Here is a 25032-nt window from a genome sequence, read left to right on the forward strand (position 1 = left end):
CTTTTGTGGGTTGCCTTGTCCTTCTAACTTGCTTTCATTTTCTTACACTTCTTCCTTCTGAGTTACAAACATCCTCTTCACCTTTTTTCAGTAATGCAGCGGTGCAAATGCATTCTCTGTAACATGTTTCTTCTATCCCTTAGGAGCAATTTTTTAGAGTTTTGGACATGTTTAGTAGGCAAATTTTGAATGTGCACTAGCTGATTTTTCCATGTTCTGTAAACTTCTTTTGATTCACAGAAGTGCATATTTTAGAATTGGCTCTGAAAGATGCTGTAGCCCTGATCTTGGAAAACACTTGAATCGATACTGGACTATCACCAAATGCCTTGTACCTCTCAGGATTTTTTTTTTTCTTTTTTCCATTTTTTGGCCTCCTCTGTCCCTTCTTCATTTTCTTCTTCTTCTCTATTTGTTCTATGTGCACTGTCTTGTACATTCTTCACATAATCTTTCCTTTACCTCACCTTCTCTTTAATCTTTATTGCCTTGTTTTTCTGTTTCCAACATCTTATTTTATTCTTATTTTATATCCTTTATTCTTATTTTATATCCTTTCTGGATCCACCTCATAATTTCTCAATGCCATAGGATCAGTGCTGACTTCTTCCTGCAATCAAAGGGGAGTTTCCCTGGAGTCATTTTACAAAATGAGTCTGCAGCCTGTGACTTGTAGTTACATCGCTCTCTTTCCTCTGATCTTTTCCACTGGCTTCTTGAAGCAGCCGCTTCAAGAGCAGAGCAGAAATGTATCCTGGTACTCTACAGACTTCTGTCCTCACTTCTGTACTTCCTGTATATGGTCTCATTTTACACTTTCCTAATGCTGTTCATCCCCACGTTAACCTCTATATAAAGTATAATATTCAGGTGTTAATGATGAGGAGACCTCTCCTTATCAACTAGCAGTTTTAAATGTGGACAATCTGGCTGTGTCTTTTTGCTCCGCAGTTCAGGGCCCCCCCTGCTTAGCCGGGGGCAGACCCATGGGAGACTGTTGTTTGCAACGTGTGTTTCCAGTATGTCAGCAGGAGAGGAGGAGCTGCCCGTATCAGGACTTTGAAAAGACTCCAAGAAGAGCCGCTGAGGCCTGTTCCCTGTCTCTGCTAACATAGGTGAACTGACTGCAGGCAAGGTACGTCCCCTCTTGCGACTCCATTTCCCACAAAACGGAACTGGTGTTCTACTGCCTTTCTCCTTCCTTGACGCACAGATATTTCTGATTTACTCCTTTGCTGAGGAGCAAAGGAGACTGAGCTACCTGCAAGGGATGTACACCACGCACGTCCCGCTCCTCCTCATCCTCCTGTAAAGCATTCATGTGAGTAGAGATGCCTGGTTAGCAGTTCAGTAGGCCCTAAACTTTGGAAGGGGCTCACGGGCAAGGAGGGCACGTTGTGCGTCCAGTAAGGTTGAAGGCTGGAAGGTGCAAGCCCAGCGATGGACTTGGGGGGGGGGGAACAACCTCGTTAGCTCAGCACTGTGTGAGCCACTGTATCAGGCAGTATTTCTGGCAAAGCTTTCCCATTGCTTTCTGCTTCGTGCCCCCAATCCTGTTCAATTTTAAGTCAGTCTATTGCTGAAGTATTTTAACTCTGTCAGGTACAAGAGAAGAGAAGCTAGGTGAAAATGCAACACACTGCTGGGCTTCACCAGGAATAACATCTCTGTCATTTGAGGTAGAGCAGTGATGCTGATACCTTTCTCTGAGTTTGAGGGACTTCATTTATTTAGATCGGGTTCAATCGCAAAGGAGTACAACTAAGAGCATTTAATATCAAGGGCTGCTGGAAGGGACCATCTTCCACACTGCTTTCCCTGGGAAAGCTGTGTGCCTTTCTTGGGCCACAGACCTCACTGAGTGCTTCTGGGAGCTGTGGCCTTGCCTCATGGGCTCTTTTTCTTTAAGATGATTGTAATTTTAAAATTACAGAAGGACAAATGTTAACTGAAAGAGGTAATTAAGTGGGGTTTTTTTCTTCTTTTTTTTTCTTTTTTCCCCCAAGCTTGCTGGTATTGAAACACAGGATCACGAGCAATCAGGCTGAAACCACACACAGTTGCTTACTGATGTTAGGAAAAACCTCAGTGATTGCTATGGCTAGGGTAAATACTTTTTTCTGCATATGGTATGAACTTGTGTAGCTTATTAGCTATTTCTGCACATCTGGATATGGATGCTTTTAATGGACATTTAGCACTAATTGCTGGTTTAATTCAACGATGGCTTTTGTGTTGCCAGTACAGCCCGGTGCTGGGAGACAGCCTGCCTCACACAGCAGCCTGCAGACTCCTTTGGTCTGAAGGATTCAGCCCTAGATGAGCTGCTGTCAGAGCTGCTCTGATGGCCTCAAAATTCAATTTGGATTTTGCTTTGCAGCTGCCGCAGTGGCGGCAGACACTGGCAGCAGACCGGCTGGGGGGAGGCCAGCGTGCTGGGCCCCCAGGGGCAGTTGCACCTGCACCGGCCAGGCTCGGCTACCCTTGCCCCTGGCTGCAGCGAACAGATTTCTTGTGATTTAAACGCTTCGTTTGCAGCGAACGGTGCTGCGAAGTGTAAAATAGCTGCTCCCGCCCCTCCGGAGGGCGCCGCAGCGCCCTGCTCCCCCGGCCCCCCCACCGCGCCCCTCCAGGGGGCGCCGCAGCGCCCTGTTCCCCCTGCCCCCCCACCGCGCCGCCAGGGGGCGCCGCAGCGCCCTGCTCCCCCTGCCCCCCCCCGCCCCTCCAGGGGGCGCCGCAGCGCCCTGTTCCCCCTGCCCCCCCCCCGCCCCTCCAGGGGGCGCCGCAGCGCCCTGCTCCCCCTGCCCCCCCCCCGCCCCTCCAGGGGGCGCCGCAGCGCCCTGCTCCCCCTGCCCCCCCACCCCGCCCCTCCAGGGGGCGCCGCAGCGCCCTGTTCCCCCTGCCCCTCCCCACCGCGCCGCCAGGGGGCGCCGCAGCGCCCTGCTCCCCCTGGCCCCCCCCCGCCCCTCCGAGGGCGGCGGGGGAGGGGCCGCTCGCGCGCGCGGCAGGTAACGGCTGCGCGGGCAGGCGCCTCCCTGGGCTGGAGGGTTTTTCCGCCCGCTTTCCAGCGGCCGGGCTCCCACGCTGCGTGAGGGGGTTTACACCGAGCACAGATATTGGCCGAGCTGGTTCTTGAGGGGATAAAATAACTGAAGAGAATTTGCTGCCCAGAGCTCACAAGCTCTGAAATCCCCCTTCGCCGCCGCAGCCGCTGGGCCTCCAAGGGAGCATGCTAAGAAATGTGAAGGCTGGGTGCGTTGTGTAAAAGGATCCTTGCTTTCCAGAGCTGAGGTTTCAAAAGCTGCCGATCCTACTGATCCGTAAGGAAATCGTTTCCTCTCCGTTAGGGCAGAAAGGGCTTTTTGCCAACTCTAATATTGCTTCAATGGCAGTTGCAGGGTATCTCTTGCCCTCGTTATTACTTGCATGTCAGAATAAGATCTGGCAACATTCACCCTGAGAGTAGCCTGGAATTATTATTTTGGTTGTGTTGCTAATGAAGACTTGCTGTAGAGACCAGGTGGTGTCAGAGGCCTCGTGACTTAGTAAAACCCCAAAGCAAAAGGAAATATGTATAATTAGCGCCGTTTTGTGTTTTCATATAAATGGCATGCTCTTTTTTTGAGTGTTGTGATCTGTATGAGAGCACCTGTGGTCTATGGTGTGAATTTTAAAACAAAAAAAACATGTGCTTTTGGTTAAGGCTGTTTTTATGGGTTGTTTAATTACAGTTTTATGTAGTTTAGCACATTTATGGACTTTAAGTCATAAACAAGTGTCATGGGGAGCTGTGTCTTTTACAGAGTTGCTACATGGATAGAGATACCTTCTTCGGTGAATATGTTACTGGTACTAGCTGTAACAGCTTTTTTATTTGGGCCTTGAGTGCTGACGAACATCAGGCTGGTTGCTGTTTAATATACGTCTCTGTGACCTTTTAGGTATGGTTGGGAGATACTCTTTTTGGAGTAAAAAAAGTAAAAAAACTTAAGGCATTTCACTATCTTTTGCATTTTGTGCAATAAGTTCTGTACATGCTACCTCCATTTTCTCTGTAGCAGTCTGCCCTATCTTAAAAGTATGTTACTGCTTGCTAATGCCTGTAAGGGTATTGGAGAGACAGAAGATGGTTAAAGGGAAAATGCCTCCTGGAAGGGGCTGTTGTTCCACAGTGTTGTGAAAGATACAGCGACAGCTGTGTTCGGATCACTTCTGTTGCATTTATTTCTTTTGTTTTGGTGTGTAATGTTCAGGATGTACCAAGAGCAAAATAAGTGAATTTCTTAGTGAAATCTTTGCCTTAGCAGAATTCTGCCACCCATGTGCAAGGGGGAAGATTGAAATATCTGTTAGTGTGTATTTGTGTCTAAAAAATATACAGGATGAATCGTGGATTTTCCCTTGCCTTGTAAGTGCTTTCCCTGACTCACCTTAGCCTGAAAAGTCGTTGTGAGTCCCCATCTTCCCAGTAAGTCCGTGTGAGGTGGACTTCCTGTTCCTCTTTTAGTGTGCAGTATCATTCTGCCACCTTTCTCACTTCACTCATAAGGGTAGTATTCCTATGCTCTGAGTGCATGTCCAGGCAGTAGGACTCCAGTACCAAACATGGCTTGCTTTGAATGATTTCTTTTTAACCTGTTCTCCATTTTCTCTAGAAAACGTTCTTTACCTCACTCCCTCATCCTTTATAGTGTCCTACTCCTTCCCTTACATTGGCTCATAACAAATGTGATTGTAGTCTTTCCTTGCAGAGGAGCTGTGGAAAGGGAGACGAAAAGGCTAACTGCAATTAACTGTATTTACCAGATGAAACTGTATTTTTTTGATTATGGTCAATTCCAAAGTTGTAATACTCAATCACAAAGCAGGTCCTCTCCTGGGTGCAGATTCCTCTGGCTCTTTAAGTTTCTTTACCTGCAAAGGCAAACATGACACTTTTGCTGAAGTACTGCAAGCAAGCAGGTGTTGGTCCCGGCCATATAAATTTCTAGTAGAGGAGGCAACGAGGGTGGGGTCTAGCCACCTAACAGTGCAGTCCCATACATATGAAACTGTCTCTCTTTACAAACATTAGTACAAAACACAGTGCTGAATATATTAAGTATCACAAATAGTGTATTTCATTCTCTAAATGTGAGTTTGCGCCTCCCTTTGTGAGCTACTGCTTTTGAAAAATACTATACTTTGCTCTGCTCTTGTCCCATGACCAAAACGATTTGTGTTGAAGATCTGACAACTGGAGTTACAAAGCCTGTTTTTAGTAAAAATGAACAATATAATAATACATAGCCAATAAAATGCAATAATAAAACTCTTAACATTGTTTTCCAATTTTTATATTGTAAAATACATTAATGTAGAATTCAGTGAAATGGTATTTGTATTCCTGTCATTTTATAGGTTTGTTTTGGTAAATGACCTTTTAGGAAAACAATGGACTGGTCGTGTTAAAGGCTGTTTGAAGTAAGGGTGGGAGATATTTGCCTTGCTTCCTGTCTTGGGACATATCTGGGGAACAGGATCCCTAGTGCTAGCATGAGAGAGCAAGTGTGAAATGTGTGCTCAGAGGAGGGCCGAGAGCACTAGCTGCTGGTGGCAAAGAGTAACTACAGTTACTCAAGCCAATCTTGAACCCATAAAGTTAGTGCTGGACAGAACTAAGACTGGATAGGATTGTTAAATTTTAACATGCTTTCTGTTTTAATATACTGGTTTCCTCAGCCTGCTATAAAAACAGTCCAAAAGTGACTCTTTCTTTGCTTTTAGTTCCATTTTCAACAAATGTTACAAAAAATCCAGTTACACTAAGAATTACCACCTAAAAGTTGCTGGCAGTCTTGAGTCACATTTAAAATATGTCCTCTGGAACAATGTTTTTGCAGTGTCATAGAATCATAGAATCAGTAAGGCTGGAAGAGACCTCTGGAGATCATCTAGTCCAACCCCCTGCTCAGCAGGGTCACCTAGAGCATGTTAGACAGGGTTGCATCCAGGCAGACCTTGAAGATCTCCAGAGAAGGAGACTCCACAACCTCCCTGGGCAACCTGGTCCAGTGCTCCGTCACTCTCACAGGGAAGAAATTCCCCCTCACCTTCAGGCAGAACTTCCTGTGCTTCAGTTTGTGCCCATTGCCTCTTGTCCTGTCGCATGGGACAACTGAAAAGAGTTTGTCCCCGTCCCCTTGACACCCTCCCTTCAGGTACTTGTACACATTGATAAGATCCCCCCTCAGTCTTCTCTTCCCCAGGCTGAAGAGGCCCAGCTCTCACCGTTCTCTCAGCCGTTCCTCATAGGGCAGGTGCTCCAGCCCTCTGATCATCTTTGTAGCCCTGCGCTGGACTCTCTCCAGTAGCTCTATGTCTCTCTTGTACTGGGGAGCCCAGAACTGGATGCAGTACTTGAGATGAGGCCTCCCCAGGGCTGAGTAGAGGGAGAGAATCACCTCCCTCGACCTGCTGGCAACACGCTTCCTAATGCACCCCAGGAGACCATTGGCCTTCTTGGCCACAAGGGCACATTGCTGGCTCATGGTCAATCTGTCATCCCCCAGCACTCCCAGGTCCTTCTCTGCAGAACTGCTTTCCAGCAGGTTGGCCCCCAGCTTGTACTGGTGCCTAGGGTTATTTCTCCCTAGGTGCAGGACTCTGCACTTGCCCTTGTTGAACCTCATGAGGTTCCTTTCTGCCCAGCTCTCCAGCCTGTCCAGGTCTCTCTGAATGGCAGCACAGCCCTCAGGTGTATCTTCTACTCCTCCCAGCTTGGTATCATTGGCAAACTTGCTGAGGAAGCACTCTGCCCCCTCATCCAGGCCACTGATGAAAAAGTTGAACAGGATGGGACCCAGTACTGAGCCCTGGGGGACTCCACTAGCCACAGGCCTCCAACTGGACTCCGTGCCACCGATGACAACCCTCTGAGCTCTGCCTTTCAGCCAGTTCTCAATCCACCTCACAGTCCACTTGTCTAACCCACACTTTCTGAGCTTATGTAGGAGGACATTATGGGACACAGTGTCAAAAGCCTTGCTGAAGTCAAGGTGCACAATGTCCACTGCTCTCCCCTCATCTACCCGGCCGGTCTTTCCATCCTAGAAGGCTATCAGATTGGTTAAGCAGGATTTCTGCTTGGTGGATCCATGCTGGCTACTCCTGATCACCTTCTTGTTATTGCTGAACATCAAAATCTTTGAGTAGAAGTCCTACAGAAAGGTTAAATGTGTTTTCATATCTTTCTTACAAAAAGGAAGTTTGTAAGGTATTGCAGAATCAATTTGCTATTTGTGAAAATGTGTTTGGGATTTTACCTAGATGGCTGATAACGACTGTGATTTTTAGCATATGTGGTCCCTCAAAAAAACTGAAAGGTTTTTTTTTCTTTCTTTTTCTTTTAAGGAGAGCAGTATTTTGGGATTTTGTTTATTTTATTAAATAACATGCACTCACACTTCATATGTATAGACAAAATGTTGTTGCTAAGAGAGCCTCAAAGTGCTGATAACCTACTTCAAACTCAAATATGACTAGCATTCAGCATTAACAGCTTGCAAAGGCTTTATGTAGATGTTAGCTCCTTAGACGAACTGAATTATTGTTTCCAATTGTAAGACCTGACATCATAGTGTATTCTGGGCTGAAAGTCTGGATCTTCCAATGCCAAAATGAAGATCAATCAGCTATAAAACCAAAACAGATTAGTCTGCATGGTATGCGCTCTCTGACTGAGGGAAGTGTCCTAATGAACAGTTACAGGACAAAGCTCCTCCTGCGGGTATTTTCTCTAACACCTACCATGTAGTAGCTGTTTTTGTCTGCCCTACTTGATCCCCCTTTTGTGTGTGTGTGTGTGTGTGTCTGTGTGTGTGTGCACACGCGCGCGCACGCACATGCGTGTTCTTGTTGTAGCTAATGTGGCTGTTTTATCAATAACCTGGAGAGAAAAATCTCAGAGTTCTACCATCAACTTTTGCTGCACCAGTTTTTCACAGATTGTGCTTTTTGAAGCCTTACTAATATCTTGATTTCAAGAATTATTTTGAGCCAGTTTTAAGTATTGGAGGGAAAAAAAAAGGTCTCCATCCCTGATAATGTTGCAGCAGTTGTGACAGCCTTCTTTCTTCTTGCTTCTAAAAGCTACTAAAAAAGGATTTTTTTTCCTGAAAAGATTAAAAAAATAAAAATTCTTCTGTTGTTGAATTTACAACAGAACATTTTTTATCCTGCATATTCAGAAAGAACCTAAATAAAGAATTTTTAACTGCCTGTTTTGGGGGGAGAGGGCATCCAACTTTAAAGATATTAGAAAGAGGATAGATGGCCAGAAAGAAGAGGGAGTATTTTCTATAAACTAGAACTTGGAAGGTGTCACAAACTGGACACCAAAAATTCCTATATGCTGAAAATAATCTCTGGAGTCTTTTCTCCTTAGCAATATATTTTTTTTCAATTTAAATACAAGTGTCAGTGAGTGTTAGAATACAGGGAGAAAATGGACTCTCACTCTTAACTCTTGAAGAGCATAAATTCATCCTGATTCAAGTATGCTATTTCATAATATGCATACATACATACATTATGTATGTATGTATGCTGGAATGTGTGGATAGTTACATTTTTAGAGTTTAAAAACTTCTCCAGATGTGAAAAAGTGCTTCTGTAAACATGAACACCCTTTTCAGGCTCTGTGGATACATGTAAAGTTTAGAAAGAAAAGTTAGAAATGGCAGAGCCCTAGCAGGTAACTGGATCCTTTCCTGTATTAGTTTTTGTAGCACAGTCTCTTACTTAATTTGAATCTCAAGTGCAAGTGTTCTCCAAAAATTCTACAAGTGACATAGATATTACTATGTGTCTGAAAAAAATTAAGCAAAAAAATATTCAGACCTATTTTTACCTTATGTCTTACCAAAGTAAGATTTTTTTTCTTAGAATGCAATTATTCTGTTCCAGACTACCTAAAAGATTTTTGCTCTCAGTTTCAATTCCAGCTGCTCTTTGTATATAAGTCCATGTGAAAGATTATCAGACAGCCCAAGTGGGTGGGTTTTTTTGTTTGTTTGTTTGGTTGGGTTTTTTTAGTAGCAGAAAACCCAATGAATAATAGATATGCAATAGAACAGATTAAAAAATGTTGTGAAATGTTGTGCTTTCTTGTTCTCCACTCCGTCCGCCCCACTGGTGATACTGAGGTGACCAATCTGACAATCTGTAGTAGATCTAGCCCATCTGAACGACCTTTATTCTCAGTTTCTCTCTACCCTGTAAGATTTTTTCTAAGCGCTCCCAATCTGCAGGCTGGTTTCTTAGCACTGTGGTTCAGGCTCCCTCCAGTGTCTGACCTAACTGGTCAGCTGTTGGAAGTGAGAGGGAAAGAGGAGCATCAGAGGAGCTCTGAGGGGAAACGTAGTGTAGCAAATTAAGTTGCAGTTAAATGCTTAGGGGGTGCTGGTTGTAGGTGAAGACGTGAAAGCTAGCTGTGCAGAAGCTTTAGTCCTTTAGTCAAATCACTCCCTATGTAAAAGATGGTCTATATTCTTTTAAGATTTTTTTATTTGAAGCTGGTAATTTCTTGTAGAATTACTATAGTGTTGGTAAAGGGTGGTGTTTTCTTTTCTTCTCTGACACATCAGAGGCCTTGGCCTCAGACATGGCTGAAGCAGAGGCAAGCATTACTAAATGACCAAAATTGAAAATCTACTTTTATTTGGCATTCATTCATTTTATTATATATACATATTTAAAGTCTGTACACAGTATAATACAAAATAAGTGTTTTTTATAAGTTACACAATTAAACAGCTACATTTATTTTTTAGTTTAGCCATCATTTAATTAAAAAAAAATCAAAAAAGGGAGCAAACTTGTTGAGCCATCTTTATACTCATTCACAATAACCTTGGTATAAAACATCCATACAGAGTAAGTGTACAAAATAGTGTACAGTTCATATAAGCTGTTCAATGACAGCAAAGTTCAGTCAAAACCAAAGAGGCATAGCCACTTTCCTCTGTCCACTAACTGATAGCAGAAGCAAAGTGGAAAATAAGTACAGGCCTAGGAGCAAGAAAGTGATTTAGACAGTGCTTCATATATAATACTGATGCATAAATTAAAAGGAAAAATATATAAACATATAAGGTCTCCATTACACAAGGCACACTATTACTTGAAAAGTCATCCCAATGATTTCAGTGGGTCTGCTCCTGAAGTATCATGCTATTCAGTTTCAGTAAGGAAGGAGGCAGTATTCGGTCTTTGGGTCTTTGTGTCTCATTAAAATTACTGTATTTTGGAGGAGAGGCTTGCTAGATCAGACTGGTTTTCAGGTTTTTTGAAGTCTTAACAGTAGCTCGAAATTCTTTTGAAATGTAGTAAAAAATTACCTCTTTCTTGGTCTGGAAAAAGCATTTCAATATAATACTTTTCTTTTGACCTGTCTGTTGCTTGCTTTCAGGAGTGTGTAGCTAACAGCAAATTTTCTTTGCTAAGCAAAGATAGTTGTGACAAGGTTAACATACTGTGAATACAGAAACCACCACATGGGCAAATACAGAATACCTAAGAGTAGGAAGGCCTCTGGCTGTGTGATAAATAACCTGCACTGGGGAACCATGTGGACATTCAGGAGGGACACCACCTCTTCAATTTATAGCACTTTGTGTTATTTACATCTTTGCAATGTCCCCATGTGATAGTAGGGGCAGGCAGGTGGTCTAAGAGACTGTTATCTCCTCCTCTTCCTCTTCCCCATCATCATCCTCTTCCTCTGAGTCCGAGAAGTCTGAAGGTTTGCTGGGACTGCTAGAATGGGATGGAGAAGGAGACCTCTGGGAGTCCAGTCTGTCCCTCAAGTGTCGCTGCTCTGGGGACTGGTGGTAGCTTAAGGGATGCCGGGGGCTGGGTGGGCAGGTGGGGGGAACTTCCTCCTCTTCCTCTCCTGAACACTTCTTGCCTACATCACTGAGGTCTGGATGAGGGTTGAATTTGGTGGGTAAGGTTTGTTCTCTGCAGCCACCAGAAGAGAGGAGCTCTCTTTCTTTGGAGTTCCTCCACTTCATCCTTCTGTTCTGGAACCAGATCTTTACCTGGAGGGGAAGTAACCCATAAATGACATGGTTCAGTAAAACAAGGACTCGGAAACTGCTTTTTGGAGGCACCCTTGAGCCCTGCTCATGTCTGTACTGAGGCTGACAGGAAACACAACTCTGACCCCTGGAGATCCTCAGGGAGGGCACATGGTAAGTGGTCTGGTCTGGTCTGCCCACCACCCAGCCCACTGCTCTCTTGCCTGATATACACAGTCCTGCAGCTCACTCTGGACTTTCTCCTGGTGATGGGCAACTCTCCTCCCTCCCAGCTACCTTTCCACCTCCTGCTCTTGAGCTACTCCTCCCCCTGCCCTGGCCCAGCCTGGCCCTGCTCACCTGTGAGTCTTTGAGGCCCAGTTTGGCTGCCAGCTTTTTCCTGTCGGGCTTGCTGATGTACTTCTGCTTCTGGAACATCTTCTCCAGTGCTTTGCGCTGCACGTCGGAGAAGACGGCGCGACGCAGCATGCCACGGCGGGGTTTGCCACGGGCTGCCAGTGGCCATGAGAAGGTGCCTGGGATGGGCACCACAGAGGAGGCAGCTGGGAGAGAGTGGGACAGCAGTGAGCTGGGCCCCTGCACACCCACGTACCCTTGCTCTTAGCCCCTAATTCCTTCTCCATCCTATTTTCTTTCTCTGCTCCCATCCCATCCAGCCTTATACTCCCTCCATGCCTCCCAGTGAGTGGGCTAGCCCCTATCAACCTGCAGCCCTGAAAGGAGCTTGATGCTTAAATAACTGTCCCTTTTCAGCAGATGATAGCAGGGATTAGATATATCAACTGAAATGTGTAAAATGTATCAAGAGTGGCCTGTTTTGTTAGGAGATTCAAAGGTCGGCAGCCTGAAAAGGCAAAGCGAGGGATACCGGCTAAAATAGAGGTATAATAAAAAAGCTTTCTCTCCCGCTCAAAAGTATTTGATTTTTTTTAGAAGCTTTTGTCATTTCAGACACTTTATTGTGCTTGAGATCAAAATGAGGACTTTTCTGACTCAAACAAAACCAGTCCTCTACAGATGCAGTTTTGATCAATCAGTATTCATCTTTTTATATTAATCTCTCCCCTCCCCCCCCAAAAAAAAATCTTGGCGAATTCAATCCAAAGACATGAAAAGTAACAGCTAATTAGCACATTGCGTGGTTCTCAATGGCATTGGTATGATAAAAAGGGCAGAGTTTCGCCTTAAAAAAAAGGGGGGGGGGAACTCCCCAAGAGAGACAGAGATGCTAATGAAGCGTGAATGGTAATTGTGTAGTAATGAACTAACAGAAAAAGACTGAGGACAAGCAGCTAACGCCATATATTATTGGAACAAAAGAGATTTACACTTTCAAACTAAACACAACGGCATGCCAGGCTCCTTGGGAGAATACTGATGGCACAATCGTCTCTTTCCCCAAATCATTTTCATTAAATGGACATGAAAAGCTATTTATAAAGCTCAAGTTGTTTTTGTTAGGCTATTCACATGCTGGAGAAAAGAAGCAAATTCCATTATCAGCACCATGAATGAAAGAGCTTGGGTTATTTTTTTCCTCTCTTTCCTTCTCTGTTTTCTTTTTAAATTAATAGCTTGTTTGTGTAATTCGATTTTTTTTTAAAAAAAATTGTTGTCTCCACATCATAACTCTTTACTGCTACAAGAATCACATCTCGGTAGTCTGTGGGGTTTCTTTTTCTATTTGTCTTTAACTCTGTCAGTAAGGGCGATTCTGTCGTCTGGATGACCGTTTTCGGTCTAATGTCAAGAGATGAAGTTAAGAGACGCAAGGTGGTCAGGGAAAGGGTTAACACGTGTGGAAGGTGGAGGAAGAAATTCCTGGACTTGTCTGCTGTCCATTCCTTGGGCACTTTCGATCTGCGTATAAAAGCGACCAACTTTATTGGGGGCGGATGTGTGGCGGACCCCAAGTTTGAAGTGAAGGCGCGCAACGGGTTGGTTCCGAGTACCTGCGCAGAGCTCCGGGCGGGGGCGGATTTGGGCTTGGGGGGGGGGGCTTTATTTTTTTTTATTATTTTTTTTCCCTGCCTTTTTTCTCGCTCGCTGCCTCGGGGCCGGGGCCGGGGCCGGCGCGGCGCTGCGCGGCGCTGCGCGGCGCGGCGGGAGCTGACCACCCGGGTGGTGGTGCTGAAAGGCGCGCGGGCGGCGGCGGCGGCGCGGGGCCGGCGCTGGGGGCTGCCGCGCCCCGCTGCGAGGGGGAGCCGCCTCGCCTCCGCACCGTGACAGTTCCGGCTAATTTGTCGGTCGGGGGTGGGGGGAATGGGAACGAGATGTCAAGCAGTCACTGCTTGTGCTAAATAGGGCATCAAATTGGCGCGACTGATTCTTGAATGTTGTACTCTGTCCAACCTCTGAACTAGAGCATAACCCCCGGGGGTGGACGGAGAAGCATCGCTGGGATATGCTTGGAGCGGGGCAAGATCGGGTGGGAGGGCAGGGATCCGCTAGAATGCAAGAGACGGAGGGAGAGAGAGAAAGACTTTTAAGGACCTACCTGGAAAATAGGAAGATCTGATAAAAGGCTGGAAGGATCCTTCAAAGTATGGAAAGGAGAAAGTCTTTGGAGGGACGCTCTGAAGCAACGCAGGGGAAGTTTCTAGTAAATAAATAAAATCAAATAAAGGAGAGAGTTACCATAGGCTGGAATCGACCAATGGCAAGGCGAAAGCGGTAGAAATGACAAAGTTTGGTGTATCGATTGGTCTTCCGAGCAATGCAGTACTTCTTTCCCAAAAGAGAGGCAGGCGGAGCGCGGAACCTGCTTGGAAAAGCGGTACTTTCGTTGGGATGGTTTTTGCTGGCAAAGCGGCGCCCTGGAGGCCGGAACTGTCAGCGGGCTCGTCTGCGGGACGAGCCGCGGACGCTGCCGCTCCCGGGGACCGGTCCTCTCGTCCTTCCCGCAGCCTCCGCGGGGCCGCCGGAGCGGCAGTGGCAGCCCGCCGGCGCTCCCTTCACCCTTAAACACATGCGCGGCACAGGGGCTCTGCAGCGCGGCCCTGGGTGCTCCCTCCCCCCTGGTAAAGCGCTCCCCCCTCCCCAGCCGCCTCCCCCCGGGCGCTCTCGTTGCGGCGGCGCCGGCAGCGGCACACGCGGGCTCGGCCGGCGGCGCCGGGCAGCGAGGAGCGGGCCCTTACCGGCTCGGGGGGCGGACGACAGGATGGCGTTGACCCCAAACTTGAGGAAAGTGGAGTCGCCGCTGGAAGGGACGGAAGTCTGCGGCGAACAGATCCTCCTGGCGCCCGCGGGGGTGGAGCTGGAGAGCTCCGGCGTGCCCGCGTCCGTCCTGGCCGCCGAGCTCGGCGGGGACATGCTGGGCGGAGGGGCAGTCCTGGGCAGGTAGCTGGCGGGCCTGCTGATGCGGATCAGATCTTCCACTAGGAAGCTGGAATGGCTGGAAAAAGCTGACTGCAGCGACTGAGGCAAAGTCAGGGTAGGAGTCGGCCGCAGCAGGTTGGGGTAGACAGCCGGAGGAGCTATGAGGCTTGGGAACATCATCGCAGAGGCTGTCCGCGGAACCGGGCTGGGGCCGCTGCTTGGATTGTTTGTTTTTCTGCTTTGCAAACCTCGTTAGTAAAGATCCAACTAGCAAGTCTGGCCGGGCTCTCTCTGCCCTTCCTCCTGGATGATGGGTTTTATAGTGGTCAGCGCCGCTGAGGCTCTTTCAAAAGTGACAGCGCGAACAATGGGGTTCAACAAAGTTCTCCACTCGAGCTTCATTCATCGCGAGCTGCGGCCGCGCCGATTGGTGCAGGGGGGCAATTTATGATTGGATTAGACTTCATAAGCAAGCGGTGCACAATGGCCCCGCAACAAAGGCGGGGGAGTCATCAACTTTGCATAGTGACCGCCTCTCTGGGATGCGTCGCCCCAAAGGCTCCCAGCAGGGTTTTGTTCAGAAGCAACACACACGGGCTAATTAAATGCCTATTTAAAAGTTTCAAATGACATCTTGCCTCATAGAAAGGGAATTATTTAAAGAAAGCACTAAATTTATTTGCTGCTCCCCTGCTGGGTTTAGGAAATAAATCAATAAATATTCATATAAACTTATCTGCGGGCTGTCAAAAAAAGCACCATTTTTTGTATAATGGAAAATACAAATTAGAAAACATGGAATTAAACTCTGCTGATGGATAAAAAAAATCTGAGATCGGATCCGATCGTGGTTTGAGCGAGTTCTGCTCCGTGCTGGTAGCATGCAGCACAATTTGCAAATACTCAGTACGTGCAGTCAGCGTTATTTTTTTCTACCCGCGCACCGAGCGTCTGGTGTAAACGGAGTTTGAAGTATCCACCTCTGCTTTCAGGATCACAGAATCGTAAGAGCTTTAGGTACTTGTACTCAGGCAAGAGACTTTTACTTACTTACAAATATCAGACTGAAATGTAAGCCTCGGTGTGGCTGATAAGAACTCAGTCTGAGAAAAGCTGAACATTGAAATAAACGACCGAAACAGCTTTATAAGAACCGACCAATCCCCTCAGGTTCTCAATCTGTTGGTCCGCTTAACCTCATCTACATGAAAAAAGTAGTCGAAATATAACTACTCTTTGGCCGTGGAAATGAAGGTAACATTGTGACGTTTTGATCATATGGCTAAAGTAAAAATATTCTGACCTAGTACTGCTTTCTCAGTATCACTGTTTTTTTAAAAAATACAGCTCGAAACCTTCCCAACTCCGAGAAATTCACCTGAAGTGACTTTCTGTATAAGTGTGTGTGTGCAGAATTTCTGGAAGTATATTCAGTTCAGTGCCACGGACCTGGAAGTCCGTTACTTTACTATGAAAGGCAAATAACACTGTCTAATGGAAAAGTGAAAAGTAAGAATTTTCTGACAGATATAGATTTTTTGTTTTGGTGGCAAATATCGAAATACACGAAAGCTCCCTTTGGAGCTGGGTGATGAAAGCAACTATTGAGACTGGTTTTACCTGATTTCTCTGTTAAAGAATATAACAGATGTGTTAAATGTCCTATGTTTTAAAAGCACCCTATTCAGTCCTTTGGTGTAGCTGAACCTTTGCAAGCAGAAGTGTGCAGCTCAACCATGCAGCCTTTATCCTATTAACCATGAACTAACTGTCACCTTCAGCTGTTTTCCCTTTTTACTTTTTAACACAAAGCTTTCTCAAAAATCTTATTAACCAGCTTTATTTCTCTCGATGGTTTTTGTCCGGACGTTTTGTGTTGATTATCTCCATGTCGATGCTTTAACCATTCAGTGAAAGTGCATCTGCGATTTATATCACATTAGAGAAGAAAGAAAGTCTGTTAAACCTCTCCCTTGATTCAAATCAAAAAGTTATTTATTAAAGAGGACGGAATTAGCCCTCGAAATTGTATGATGCTGACAAGCTTTCCTAGCGCTACCCGCTGGCCTACAGCAGCAGTGCCCGCAGAAGGCTTGCTTGGCAGCTCTGCTGTGCGAGAGCGTCACTTAAAAAAAGAAAAAGGAAAAGAAAAGAAAAGAAAAACTCTTGCCTGACTTTTCCCTAGTTTTATTACTCTTGACGTGTAGCAGGTGAGGAAACGGGGAGCGAGGCGGGGGCTGGCGGGCGGCGCGGGCACCTGCGCTCCCCGGCGGCGGCGCCGCCTGGGCACCGCTGCGGCTCCCGGGGGCTGCGTGCACCGCCCCCCCCCCCCCGGCTTCTCCGGGGTTATCTCAAGCGCTTTTCTATGCATAGCTGCTCTCAAGGTGTTATTTATCAAGCGAGTGGAAGAGCGGCAAATGAAAAAAGCAAACAGGGCTTTCCCCATAAAAATAGCGGGCTGACCCCCCCCTCCGTGCGCGCGCGCGCGCACACGCGCACACACACACACGCGCGCACACACGCACACACGCACACACGCACACACACACACACACACGCGCACTGTCTCTGCCCCATCTCGCTTCCCCCCCCCCACCGTTTCCCCCCGCCTCTTACACACACAGAGCCACCACGGCTCTGCGTTGCCCAACAGAGCCCCGGCGTCTCGGAGCAGCCCGGGCGGATCTGAGAACACTTAGTTTTTACAGTCATTATACGTCCCTTTGAGATGATTTACTCCTTTCTTTACATATACATTGGGGGCATTTTGCCTCACTATAGACCAACTGCTGCTAATTTCTCTGGTTTTAAAAAAAGGGTCTGACATTTTCTGCAAGGTTGGGTCAAACGCATGCTGGGGCACACGTGGACCCAGTTCCTTGTGATACGTCTTAGCACACTCATAAAGAATTCCTTAAGCACCAAGGCAAAAGGGACTAGACATCTATTGAAAGGGAAGATAGACCATAAGAAACCAAGAAATCAGACGAAAGGATCTTATTTTAAGTGATCTCCTTTGGAAGTTTCTTTTCAAAGGCAGTGATCACTTAAGAGAAGGGAATTCTAATGTGTGAAGATAAAACCTGTGACTAATGCCATTTGACCTATGCTCATGTGGTTTTGTGCTTCCTGCCATTCATTTTAATGTCGTTATCTTCAAATTTATTTCTTAAAAGTCACTCACTTTCTTTGTCGCCCCCACTTAGGCTATAAAAAAAAATAATAAAGTGGGGAGCGGGGCGGAGGGGGAGGGTAGGACTTGAAGCCTGCGTGTGTCCCGGTTCGAGGCTGGTAATCTGCGTGAAATTGGGAGAGCCAGCGCTTTAAATCCGGCGACGAAGCAGCGCGCCTCGGCCGTGAGAGCGCTTCCCCAAATGCCCACGGTGGAGCCTGCGAGCGCGGTCCCGGTGCCCCGCGCCGCCGGCCCGCGGCTCCTGTCAGCCGGGGCCGGGGCCGGGGCCAGGGCCGGGGCCGGGACGTCTCAATTACCTCCCGGCGCCGCGGGGCAGCGCGCAGGCAGGGCCGGGGCGCGCACGGTGCCGCGGGGGCTTTAGGGGACCGGCTGGCGCGGAGGGACGCGGGCTCTTGCGCTGCGTTTTAGCCGGGGAAAAGCAAGAACCTGCCGCGAAGACGCGGGGCGCTTCGTGCGAGCGCGCTGCCGCCCTGCAAGCGGCGGCAGGGCGCGGCGCGGCGCGGAGCCCAGCGCGGGCGGCCCGTGCCGTGTGCCCGCCGCGCTGCCCTGCGGCCGCGGCCGCTCCGCCTCCCGCGGCGCGCAGGGAGCGCGGCCCCGGCCCCGGCCCCGGCCCCGGCGCGCCTGCCCGCCCTGGCGGGACGGGAGCGGGGGCCCCGAGGGACGCCCCGGCCCCGGAGGCGGCTGCGTTTCCAGGCTCCCTAACGGGGCTCATCGACCGCGCTGAGCGCCTGAATGGAGGCTGCCGGGGCGAAGCTATATTAAGACACCTAAGGCTTCACCTTTAGAATTCAGCACAAGGAACAGTAACTGTTGGTTCGTTCAAAGCTTTTCTAGATCCCCCCTTTTCTTGAAAATCCTTCTATTGTGCCAATCAAGCAGATGGTTTGCAGGAAATATAGCTTGGCCCCAGTGACCGAAACTAATTTTAACTAGCTTTCCAAGCCTGGCACGTTTGTTTTGCTCTTACAAAATAGCTAAAAAACAGCTGGCAAGGGTGAATTAAACCCATTAAAGACACATTTATAAGAAATTATATTCACATAGGTTGCTTGAACCCCCCTAAGAGGGGAGAGATGAGCGTATTGAAATGAAAATGTCCCCGAACACACTACCCTCCTTAACATCGCCTGAGAGTCTCAAAACATTTTACTAAATAGATTAACTTGACTATTGTTTCGCATCACATTTATCAGCTTCATTAAGTGAATAGCTGAACAAATATATTACGCATGCATGAAAAGCTCTTTTGGGGGCTGCCTTATTGTGTCCTCAGCCCTGACAGGTGGTTAACTGTGTTTCTCTCTCCTCTCCCCCCTCTCGCTCTGCGCAAAGAAAGAGGGATCTTGGACAGAGCGCACAGCCCAGACTTGGCAAAGGGACCTAGAGGGGAGAGTTACTTTCTTTTCCCTCGCCATTCATTCCCGCCAGCCCAGAGTGCACACAGTCTGAAATGCAACCAGATGATCTGATCATGTCAGAAGTAATTAACTTTAGTTTAGTCTCTGTGTCTTGCTTGCGCTTTACTAACTCCTTCCAAGCCTGTTTAATTTGCATCCTTTCTTCCCAATTTGATTATTTTTGTCCACTTCTTCCTTTTATCTTTTCCTCAACCTCTACCTTTGTTTAAAAAAATAATCTGAGGTTGAACAATCCCTCTTCTTTCTTCTCCACTGATCTGTCTAATAAACAAACAAACAGAACCACCCTAAAAACAACTCCGTTCATGATCCTAAGATTTGCACATTTTGGAGAGATAGGATTTGCAAAATGCGATATGATGTTTTGCTCTTTGCCTTAATTTCATGATCTTTTATCATGGTGGAAACTAGCTGGGAATTGGGCAATGATTACTCAGAGCTTCAGATCCTGGAGGCCACAGTCCTGCTTGTTTGAATTATGGTCTCTGCCTCAAGAGTTTCCAAGTTAGACTGCACGTATGAAACTTGGAGGATTAAAGAACAAACTGCTATCCAGTTTTACTTTTTCTACTACACATTTTTAATGGTCTTCTAAAGAACTTATGAATAAATAATAAAAAAAAAAAAAAAAAAAAAAGAAAAAGAAAGAAAAGAAAAGAAAAGAAAGGTCCTAAATCTACTCCTACCACACTACTCCAAGGTAAAAAGTGGTGACTTTTTGCTTAGGTCAATGGCAAACTTCTCAGTTCAAACAGAGTAATTGAAATCTCTAGTTGCTTGTCATTTTTACTTGTTAAGTGCTGGGCATTTAGATCCTGTTATTTTTTAACTCAAAACCCCAGTTCTACTCCCTATTTTCCAGATTTTAACATGAAAGACAAACTTCTAGGAAATAACTCTGTCAGGATCTTGCCTGAGGGACAATTCAGCAGGAGAATGAATGTGTCCTGGGAGGATTCTGGGGATTGAGGACAGCAAACTTTCAGGTTGCTGTCACCTTAGATTGATGGTTTAAAATGGTTTCCTATCCTTGTTTTTGTCTGGTGAAATGGTGTGTGATGGAGAAAGGGCAGCAGTGAGAAGGGAAGTGACCACCTTCCTTTCAGAGAAAAGGATCTCCCATGTCAGGAGAGTGACAGGCATAGGGCCCTGAGCCCACGCGCTCCTTTGATGCCTGCAGCCAGACTGGACATGATCTTTCAGAGGCTCCATCCATCGGCCTGCTGCAGGAGAACATAGAGCTCTGCCTCACAGGGAAGGAGGAGCGCAGGAGCTGCTGCTTTTAAGCAGCCTATAGGATTACCTCTTTTACTTCTATTCTTTTAAAAACATCAGACCACGACCCCTTAAAATTCCTTGACTTTTACTGTGCCAGACAACTGATCTTGCACTTCCTTGGGGCTTAAGCTGGTAATGGGGCTTGGTAGCTGTTGAACTGTAGTGTGTCCATTGAGACTATCCATACAGGCCCCTTCAGAGAGGATGCAACATTGATGTTTCCAGAAAGAGGGAGCCTTTTTTTGTGGATGTTGATATGAACTAGATAACGTTTGGACTGTGCTTGAGTCTGGAGCTCTGACTGAAGAAGAGGGCTGATAAGCTTTGTCCCGCAGGGTTTACCTTTATAGAGCCAGTGAGACAGGAGAGAGCAAAGAGTTCTGCTTCTGGTTACTTTGTGAAAATTGAAAGGTCAAATGAAAGAAGGCAGCTGTATTTCTGTTTGTCTTTCTAGGGTACTTTTTGCCAAGGGACATCCTTCAGGTAGAAAAAAAAACAAGGACAATGGGAAAATTCTGAACTTGGACATTGCTCCAGACTTCTCAAGTTTCAGTCTTTGGATTCAGGACCACTAATTCCTAGCAGAGCCAATAGCTTTTGCGCTGGAGCTCAACTCATGAGAAAGAGTTGTTCTTCAAAAATACTTGCCTCACTGCAGAGGCTGGAACGGACATGCATTCTTCTGAGCCTTGCTTTGCATGCAGGGTAATTTCAGGTCGCATTCATTTTGTCATCAGGAAAAAAGTTGATGAAGTTCTGATATATCACTTATGCTTGTAAAACTTCCCTGAAATTACAAAAAGACCAGAATCTTTCTGATAGGAGTTCAACTAACCTGCAGAAAGTACTTTCCTTCTTTAAGGATTTTGTTTCTTTCTTATAAACAGAAAAAAAAAAAACAGTGGAGTGTGTCTGAATTTTCTGCTTGTGTCTTTAGCTTTTTGAAAGCAAATGGAAATCTCTAGGGATAAATGGCATGCAAGTGTGTAAAAAACTCTGTCAGAGCTGAAGTTGGGGCAAAACTCATGCTAATTTCAGTACAGTGGGGTTAAGCCCTAAAAGAATATGAATATACTTGTCTCTTTTCAGAAATTTTTCAGGAGTGTTTTAATCCTACAGGGATGTATCAAAGGAGACTTAAGTTTAGCTTTGGTTTAGTTAGCCAAGATGTCTGAATTGGATCTTCACAGCCTCAGACAGGCTTTCTCGGATTTCTGATTATGCTCATAGAAATAAGAACTACTGTAAGAAAATCCTGTCTTGATGGTTACATTCAGTGACTTTTGTGTCTTTCTTCTCTTTGCTTTTTCCTTTGCTTTAAAAAATGGAAGAGGCTAGAGAACATCAAAGCTTTTGTTTCTAGAAAGGTCTTTAGGGGTGCTGGACAGGATTTAGGAGATTTTAAATTTGACTTGAGGAAATCTAGTAAGGTCAGTGTTAAGCCTTGCTCTCGTGGCAGGGTACCAGGTGGTCAGGACTGTAAACTGCACAAGTCTGAACTATGGGCATTTAGTCACAGTGCTAGTAAGTGAAAGTGTTGTGCCCCTGCTGCTGATGGAGGACCACTGTATTACGGTCCAATTTACTCATCTGCAAATGTCTTTGAAAATAGATTCTACTAGTTTATTTTTTGAATAGTAATGTTGCTCAAACATGGTGCCTCTTGGTTAGCTAAACTAACAATTTAGCCTCAATTTGTCTATGAACAGGGATGAAATATGGTCTTTTAAGCAGCCATAGTCTGAGCTGCTAGTCATCAGACATGGAATGGTCAGGAGAGGAGAAGCTAACGTAGCTTTAAGTTGCATTTGCGTTCTCCTAATTCTGGGATGTTTTGGGAGATGAAGTAGCTCTCTAGTGTATTTTAGGTAGTCCTAGCTTAGGTTTTAAATAAAAGTCTATGGCTACAGCTGCCAATCTTTAACAAGTTTTCCCTAATGGTATCATATGAAAAAATAGTCTGTCCTCCCTTTTTGCTGAACGCTTACTGTGTCTACTGAAAAATCAGCAGAAGGGAATGTATATAGGCAGGGTTAGTTTGCTGTCTTAGTTCAAATTCTCTCTTAACTGGCAGTTTAAGGAAAAAGGCTGGGCTCTTGCTCTGGAGCAGTTATTGTAGGCATTGTCTCCTGCAGAGTCCATAGCAGAAGAATTCACTGCAGAAGCAGGAAAGGGATAGGACAGGCGCTGAAGGATGGCAGTGTTTTCAGCCGTTACTACCTTTGAAAAATCTGTGTGGGCAGCAATGCTGCCTAGGCGCTTCTCAGGGCTGGGTGTGAAGGTCTGACCAGGATGCAGAGTGAGCCCACAAGTGTCCCATGACTTGTGAAAAGAAGAACAGAAGGATATCCTCTTGCTATCTTCTCCAATTGCTACGGTAGCCCTCAGCCAAAGAGAAGGCTTTTTGATCTCAATTCTGGTGCTCCAGCCTTAGTATTTAAAAGATCTTTTGAAGTAGGATAAAATAGCCCTGGGATTTGAGGGAGGTACTGATATGAGCAAAATGATCCAGTAATTGAATATCTTTATATATATATATTTATATATTTATATATATATATATATATATTTTTATATATATATATATATATATATATATATATATATATAAATAGACTGTTGCATACAAGGGTTTGCATCTGGTCTCAGATGCAACAGTGCCAAGTGGGACAGACTCTGGACTGAACTGGTTTGAGATCAAAATTCAAAGCTAGGGTATTTGCACACCTAGCAGATAGATCAGGCTGTGAAACATTCTCATGGTTTCCAGGAAATTTGTACGGAATTTGTATGAAAACTTTAGGAATAGTCTTGTCTTGGCTTATTTTGTATCTATCATCATGTCTACATGAAAGCATCTGCTTCTCTAAAATGAGCATATGGGGATGGGGTGCACTCCTTTTCACCTAGCTTTTAGTGTTTCCATGAGGGCAGTAACTTCAAAATTTACTTATGTTGAGAAACCCCAGTACACAGCTAGACTATTTGGCTGTGTGGAAAAAGCCATGAAGAAAAAAAAAAAAAAAAAGTCATCCTCCTGGGTACTTGTCAGCTGAGAAGCAGCTGTGCCAAAGATCCAGAGTGTTACCTGGAGCTGGGCACTGGGCGGTCACGAGGTCTGTCCTACCCCTCCCTGCTCACTGGGCAGCACCAGCAGACATTAGTTACGATTCTGCTGCAGCAGAGGAAAAGCAGTATTGTGGCTGCCTCTTCTGAACATCTGAAGAGCATTTCCCATGTGTCTGGCCCAAATCACTCTCCAGATCATGTTCAAGGCCGTGATCTACTGTGGAGAAGGTTTGGCATCTGCCTTGTTCAGAGTCACGGAATAAGTTACCAGAGAACTAATTCAGTGGCCCTGCTTGCTTTTCTTGGGGCCAGGAGAACAAAGTATGAACTGCACAGAGAAAACAATGTTACCATTGATCAGCAGGCAGGTAATACTTCCCTGCACAAACTGTGCACCCACGGGAGAAGCATCAGCCGTGCAGCTTAAACTGTCTGTATGTGCAGCACACACAGGTGTCCAGTGGCTGCTGCAAAGCCCTCCATGAAACAGAATTGCTGCATGCCATGAGAAATATGTGAAATCAAGAACTGTCTATGCTTTTAAGTCTGTGTTTTGAACATTTTCAGTAGGAGGGGGCCTTTGATTTTATTTTTGCTCTCTAATATACACTGTCCTTTCTAGTCACAGTAGAAAGGCTTTTCTTGGAAAGGTCCTGCCAGTTCATAGTGAGGTATGTCCTCCTTAAGGCATAAAAGTTACAAATTTAACTCTCTAGGTTAGATATGTTTGAAGTTCTGCTTGCCTGAAGAGCTGCTGTTAAATCATAGAGTTTGTTTTATGATTATATTTTCAAATAACACTTTGTTTAAGTGAGACAGCCAAGTAATTACATCGCTTTTTAAGACTGTGCACTTTGTTTTACTTTCCTCTTCATTTAAATTCCAGAGCGCACAGGACTCACATTTTTAAGTAGATTTTAACCATGACTAGAGAAGCTTAGTTATCAGTTATGCACTATAAACAATATGTGGGGGGAGATGTTTTGATCAGAGCTATTCAGTTCTTGCTTGCTAATCTAATTACAAAGTGTAGGTTTCCTGACACAGAGCTGCCTGCACAGAAAAGGCTTTTCTCACACCTGGTGGATTGTTTAGCCAAGCTTTTTAAATGCTTACAGTTTTAAAGAAAAAAAATCTTTTTAAAAAACAAGTTCCTGTGCTGTGCAATAGAAAGAATTTAGTGGTTGTCAACATGAGTTTAGTATAAGGGTGCTGTGTAAAATGTGGGTTCACTTTACATTGACCTTTGGTCATAGCAGCCCAAAACATTGTTTCACTTTTTTTTTCCTTTTTTTTTTTTTTTTTTTTTTGAAGTTGAGGAGAGTATGAAAGATAACAGATGTCAGAGACTGTATTAAATTAAGTATGTGCATGCATATATCTGTACAGATGTAACGCTTATATATTTTGGGTGTTTATTGTTAGTGACTCGAGTGCGCTGCAGCTCTGAAAGGGCAGCTTTGAATTGCAGCCCCAGCAAATAGTATTTTTGAACTATTTAGTCCCTGATTCCTACAAACAAAATAAAGTACCTTGTCGAATAAGGGCCATTGAGCAGGGATGATGGGTTAAGAGTGGGGGTACGAGGTGGCAGCGTGGGTGCTTGTTTATCAGGGAGGAGTTGTCAGTTGTTAGCTGTGCTGGTGAAAGGAGGGACGCTAGAGTCTGATGGCTG

At 45.7% G+C, this 25032-nt stretch overlaps 1 protein-coding gene across 1 annotated transcript; it reads right to left on the reverse strand.

Annotated features, from left to right (window-relative positions):
- Nucleotides 1–10709: 10709 nt before the first annotated feature.
- On the reverse strand, nucleotides 10710–14579 carry DBX1 (developing brain homeobox 1). Its single transcript, XM_062577969.1, has 4 exons — nucleotides 14219–14579; nucleotides 13579–13680; nucleotides 11421–11623; nucleotides 10710–11081 (listed from the first exon to the last, which is right to left on the reverse strand). The coding sequence occupies exons 1-4, from the start codon at nucleotides 14577–14579 to the stop codon at nucleotides 10710–10712; spliced, it is 1038 nt and encodes a 345-aa protein (XP_062433953.1).
- Nucleotides 14580–25032: the final 10453 nt, after the last annotated feature.

The sequence above is a fragment of the Rhea pennata genome, chromosome 5, assembly GCF_028389875.1.
Source record: "Rhea pennata isolate bPtePen1 chromosome 5, bPtePen1.pri, whole genome shotgun sequence".
NCBI classification, from domain to species: Eukaryota; Metazoa; Chordata; class Aves; order Rheiformes; family Rheidae; genus Rhea; species Rhea pennata.